The sequence below is a fragment of the Helianthus annuus genome, chromosome 1 (genome assembly GCF_002127325.2).
Source record: "Helianthus annuus cultivar XRQ/B chromosome 1, HanXRQr2.0-SUNRISE, whole genome shotgun sequence".
NCBI classification, from domain to species: Eukaryota; Viridiplantae; Streptophyta; class Magnoliopsida; order Asterales; family Asteraceae; genus Helianthus; species Helianthus annuus.
Window position 1 is genome coordinate 143657001 of NC_035433.2, and position 6505 is coordinate 143663505.

General features: G+C 40.0%; 1 protein-coding gene across 1 annotated transcript; it reads left to right on the forward strand.

Moving 5' to 3' along the window:
- Positions 1–4523: 4523 nt before the first annotated feature.
- Positions 4524–6143, forward strand: LOC110883334 (BURP domain-containing protein 3-like). Its single transcript, XM_022131122.2, has 3 exons — positions 4524–4596; positions 5417–5519; positions 5599–6143. Exons 1-3 carry the CDS (start codon positions 4558–4560, stop codon positions 6141–6143), a joined length of 687 nt encoding a protein of 228 aa, XP_021986814.1. The 5' UTR covers positions 4524–4557.
- Positions 6144–6505: the final 362 nt, after the last annotated feature.

The following is a 6505-nucleotide window of genomic DNA, read 5'->3' on the forward strand; positions in this document are numbered from 1 at the left end:
TTCGTAGACTAGTATGTAAAATCACAATATTACATGAACTTGTAGTTTTTCTAAAACTATTATGTAGATCTCGTTATATTCAGTGGATCTAGGTATAAAATAGTTTATTCTTGCAAAAACCCCGTTTTTGGAACAAATCACTCTTTACAACTTCCGACAATTTTTATAAAAATTGTTATTTTGTCGGATCTTTCATTTCACAAGTGTTTATACACTTGTAGACTATAAAAATCACATTTGTTAGCCTGTTATATAATTTTTATAAAACATGATTTTCTCAACACCCGGTCCTACGAATATACCACTTGTACATACGTAGATCGGCTCGTTTTAAATACTATTTTTCACGTTAAAACACTTTTACACAAGTTCATGTTTCCCGTGTGGTGGAGTTTCACCTTTTAACCCTTGTACAAAAGAAACAAGTGTATGTCAAGATACGTGATCTTAACAAAGTCGGGTTAAACGATGATAAGAGCCACCACATTGTAGATCGGGCCATATTAACCAACATATTCAAATACTACGACATTTACACGCGTTATGTTCTTTTATCCAACGATTTTCACTTTTTAGTAGACTTTAAAGATTCATGAAGCGGGTTACCGACATTTAACCGATAAAAATCCTTTTAACCACTTTAAACACGACTAATAACGAGTTTTAAACAATATACCTCTAGCTCGGGGCTAGGGAAGATTCTAGTCGAAAACTGCGTGGATAAAAGCAAACGGTAGAGGTCCTTCAACTTCCGTTTGTTCCGAGCTTCGTTGTACGTGATCCTCAAGACTTGTATGCACTTGGAACTTGCAAGACTTGAACCGAAAATGGATGGATGGTGGTGAGGGGGTTCGGCCGAGAGGGAGGAACAAGGGAGAGAGAGAGTGAGTTTGATTAAGTGTGTGTGTTAGTGTGTGTGAGAGGTGAGCATTTATAGAGAAAATCAAGTTCTTCGTCCAACGGTTTCTCGTTCTAGATATCCGCGAATCAATTATAATATAATAAAGGTGTACCCTCCTAGTTCCATCTCAATGGAACCGGCCCAAAGGGTGTGGGGTCGCCCGGTTGGGTCTCGATCGTGCAGTTACAGTTCAGTTATGTTAAAGTCGGTTACTTTAAGGTCTAACCCCGTTAGTTGTTTAATGCGTTGTAAAGCGGGTGTTAGGGTAATCGGGGACCCTAACTGGCTCAGAAAAATACTAACAATAATTCTGGCAATATTTTTATGTTCCGGATATTGTCCGGTTGTTCGGTTGGATAGGAATCCTTTAAAGTGCTTAAGATATCCTTTAAGCGTCGTAAGTAATATTTTTAGCGACACAATTTATTCAGCAAAGTGTCGGGAATAATTCCTTGTATTTTGGCACTTTATTAATTAGCTAGAAGCTAGTGTGTAAATAAAAGTGCTGTGTTCCGTGCTTAAAGTATGTTTTAGGCACATCCAAATCTCTATATCTTATCCCTAGAGACGTAATCATACAACCCTTGTATCCTTACACACACTATGGGTGTAGTAAAATAATTCTGGCTCATTCAGGCCTTTAGAGGCAGTGTCTGCCTGATGCTGGCTATATCAGCATGTTCACTGTGTATCCGTTTAGTGCTACTGTGCTTTTTGTGCATCAAGTTTGTCACTAGAGTTCAGTAAATAAATAATGTAGTGACAGGAAAAATCAAAGTATGATGCAGACATGTACATGTATCAACAATCAAGTAGCAGTTTATCAGAAATCTCAGTTAAGCACAGTAATTAGGCAACAGTTAATAGCTAATTAAGTCGTACGGATACCTGGTTTTGTGAGGGTTGTCACATCGTGAACACCTTCCTCGTTAGCAGGTTCGTCGTCGTCAACACCCTCCTCAAAGTGCATTACACCTTCCTCGATTTCGTTATCATTTTCCTCAAAGTCCTTAGCACATTCCTCGACTTCGTTATCATTTTCCTCAAAGTCGTTAGCACCTTCTTCGACTTCGTTATCATTTTTCTCATACTCCTTAGCACCTTCCTCATACTCTAACTTGTGTTTGTTTTCCGTATACGAATGTTAAGTCCCGTGTTCGTGTCGCGGATAACTTTGGGCAATGTAAGATGGTTCCCCCTCATCTACAAACACCTGGTTCAAGTCAGGTAACGTGGGTCGCACACCCCCGTCATCACAACGAGGCACGGACACAACCTCCTCCTCACCTCGATCAATGCCGGATAACCAAACGCTTTTGGAGACGTGCGACTAGTTCGAATCTTCGCCAAAAATATTACCAATGCCCCAAAACGACATCTTTATGCTTCACGGCCTCAACCAAATTTTTTAGTTAAGAATCTTCAGGAGTTCAGTCGGAATTTTGCGAGTTTGAAAAATTTTGGAAGCCATAAATCCCGTATGCTTGGGTAAACGAACAATTTTGCTCGATAAGGGTCGTATAGGTTGATAAGGGTCATATGGGTCACTTTCACGCTTTTTGAGACTGAACTCCTTTCATGTCAGAAATTATACCTTAAATTCATCAAAAGTCATGTCGATAAGCCTCTCATTGCTCAATGAGAGGCGTATAGGGTTTAATGCTCCAACTACCACAACCTTATATGCCTCTCATATGGCGATGAGAGGCTTATCAAAACCCTTTTTCTAGCACATTAATTGCTTTCACACTATATACTCCCCTTATTGCCCTATATGCCACCTCTGGGGGGGGGTTGTGCACTCAAAAAGTAGGGGTGTATCAATACCCTCACCCTTCAAAAAGGGTCTGGTTATTTAGACACCCCATTTATGTGAACATCCCTTTGCCCTTTAGCCCTATATAGGGCTCATTTCTTACCGGCCAATCTTTGGAATTTGCTGGTAACTAATGCACATTGTATCTATATGGTTCGTGTAGGGCTATACGTGTCATATAGGATATTATTTCAGATTGAAAAAGCAAGGTTGTGTGAAAACATGGGACCTATACGACGCGTATAGGGCTATACATGTCATATAGGTATTTAAAAAAATCATTTTTTTATAAAATGTTGTTTTTATGGTTAACCATTATTATAAAATGTTATTAAATAATATATAATATAAAAACTTCATAATTTTTTTTTTATAAAATGTCTATTTGGGGAGCAACAAAATATGTCACTGTGCCAGTTTGCACTCGCCACCGATATATACTGGGAGTCAGATACGTTTCAAGAGTATATACCACGGATCAACTGTTTGCTTGGTGGCCCACCATCTTCATTGGGAAGGTCCGGGCCTCGATGCTTCTAGACCCACGAGTTTGTTATTCAGTGGTGGAGGCTGAGGAGGTTGACATGGCTCATGTTGTTGAGCTGGACGCCCCGCAGGGCGACCAACCTGAGCCAGAGGTCTGGCCTCAGGTTGACCCGACGCATCCGCTAGAGCCGCCACAACATCATCGAGAGACTTGTGGCGGGTCAGACGGAGCAGATTCAACTCCTGACACATAGTTCAAGAGCTGACACAGCAGGGTCGGTGGATCGACCAGATAGAGGATTGTATGGCGTAGGTGATGGATAGCGAGGCTGAGAGGCAATGTGGGTCTGCCGGTTCAAGACCCGCCACCGTCCGCCAAGCAAGGCAGGACGTCCGACACATAGGCCGGGACATCCGCTATGTAGGTATCATTGTCAGGTCATGATGCCCATTCTGACGACAGTGATAGTGCTAGCGACATAGCAGAGTATTACTTTTTTGTTTTTTAGTGTATCTTAAAGTTACCATTGTACAAACTCATGTTATCTATGATATTTTCAGTTGTTTGTTATGTAATACATGTTCAGTTTGTTTGGTTGGTTGTTTTATAAAAACGTTTGTATTCGACTTGAAACGTTTAAATATTTATAAAGATAATTCAATTTTAAACAATGATTCAATTTTTGAATAAGAAAAAAAATCATAAATAATAAGTCAAAGACGATTATCGAGACAAAAGGCACTTATACTATGGGGTGTGAAGGGGCTTCGATTGGGGGCATTACTCGACACGTGGTGAGGGTGGGATCGACAAGCAAATACTAAAAACTAGGGGTGTGGTGGAGCGTCGCTTAGCTGGGCGTGGCCAGCCATGTGGATTTTTTTCGCTTAGCAACGACTACTTTGAACCAGCCAACTATAGCCCGCCACGTCACACCCCCCCCCCCCCCGCGCCAGGCAGAATATCTACGCCAAGCCCAATGCCGGGCCGAGGCGGTGTAGCCGACATTAAACCCCCTTCAACGCCGCAACCCACGCCCCATACCCACCAGTCTTAGGCTTGATACGGTTATCGAGTCGAACCCAATAACAAAAAAACAACATTTTATAAAAAAACAAAATCCATGTTTGGATTCCTGGGGGGCAATCCAAATTTGATTTAAAACGCGTGAACAGGTCCTAATACATACAACTAGATCCGTGGGACCGTGCTTTCACTTTGCAATCTCTAATCCTACCTCCAATAAAGCTTAATTAAAACGAGTCGTCCTTACTGCTTATAAATACTCCATCGACCCACTCATGAAACATCATTAAAATTTCAACTACAAGATTCAGTTTCAGTTTCCCTCCAATGAAGTTCTTTCTTCTCCTTGTTTTTACACTTTTTTCTGTAAGTGCTTATGTCTATTAATAAATACATACACAATGGCGGAGCTAACCATTAATTTAATGGTATCCCGAAATTTGTTTTTTACCATGCAATCATACAATAATAAAAAAACGATAATAAATAAAGCAAAACAACTACCTAATAGCTTTGTCCTCTTCTTTTGTTTTCATAGTTTGAAATCCACCCTCGTCTTTTACTTTGTGAAAAGTTTCTTTTTCAACCGCACAAACCATAGCATTGTTCAAATATTTCGTGCCTATTCGATGGCGTACATTCATCTTGACAAGCTTCAATTAAAAAAACATCTTTCAACGGTTGCGGAGTAAAATCAAAGCTAGCTTCACTACCTGATAAACCAAAGGAAAAGAACTATGTGTTCCGGTTTCCATCATAAGACGAGCAGGATCACTTATTCAATTATAATATGGTTTTGGATCTTAGTCTAACTTTATCAATTATATTTAGGACCTCTTTTCAATTCTATTATTGTTAATCTGGGCTTATTTTATCATTTGGTTTTAATTATTCTACAAGTTTTTGAGTTGTAAAATGTTTGAGCTTATAACAAAATTGGGATTTTAGTAATATCAAGTATCTTATTTTCTGGCTAGGGGTATTCTCGTATCTTTTTAGGGTATCCTTTGTATAAAAACCAGAAAAGAAAAACTACGAATACGGGGTTGAGCCATAGCCCGTGCTACAGCTCCTAACAATATAGTTCCGCCCCTGTACATACATACATACATTATTACATGTATGTATCATATATGAATAATTGTTAGTTAATTTTAGTTATATTTGTTTATGGTTTGGTTATCAGGTAGCACTTGTAGGAAGTCATGCAGTGACTCCTGAAGTATACTGGAAGTCTGTGTTACCAAACAGTCCTATGCCAAAATCAATCAAAGATCTTCTATATTCAGGTTCATCATCAATTTTGTAATTTCTGAAGTGTTGCATATTATTATGTAATATCATACATTTTAAGCAAATAATTGACAGAATGGAACGATGAGAAGAGCACCACAGGAAAAAGTGGCGTAGGCGTTCATACCTACCAAGGGAAGCCACTTTACTTTGATGTTCAGAACGTACCTGGTTTCCACACATCCTTTCTCAACAGGTACACGGAGGCTGCATCCGAGAAGGCTGCATCCTTTCTCAACAGGTACACAGAGGCTGCATCCGAGAAGGCTGTATCCTTTCTCAACAGGTACACAGAGGCTACACCCGAGAATCAGCTCAAGGATAATCCAAATGCAGCGTTGTTCTTCTTCGAAAACGGCTTGCATCTAGGCAAAGAAATGAATCTGTATTTCACTAAAAACGACCAAAAAGCGACGTTTTTACCACGAGAAATCGCTGATTCAATACCTTTTTCGTCAAACAAGCTTCCCCAAATTTACAACGAGTTCTCAGTTAACCCCGACTCCGTGGAAGCCAAAATCATGAAGCAAACGCTTGAAGAATGCGAGAAACCAAGCAACGAAGGTGAAGAGAGGTATTGTGCGACTTCATTGGAATCCATGGTGGATTTTAGCATGTAGGTCCCTTTTCTCGGAGGATCGAGAACAAACCTAAACCTTGTTATACTAACCCACTAGCGAGTGCGGAATCCAAGCTAGCGGGCAAACCGGGATGAAGCAAGAACAAACACAAGAACACACAAAGTTCACCGATTAACACCACTGTATTAATACGTATGAAGGTTTACGGTTACAAGCACAAGGTTTACAATCTGTTTGCAAACTCTCTAAAGTGTGTGTGTGTGTGTTTTCCAGCAGAGTTTCACTAACTCTCTATGTGTGCATCTCTCTACTAACACTAACACACTGCATGGGTATTTATACCCATACATAGCAGGTCTTGGTCGAAGGATCGATAGATGGTCCGAAGGATCATCTATCGA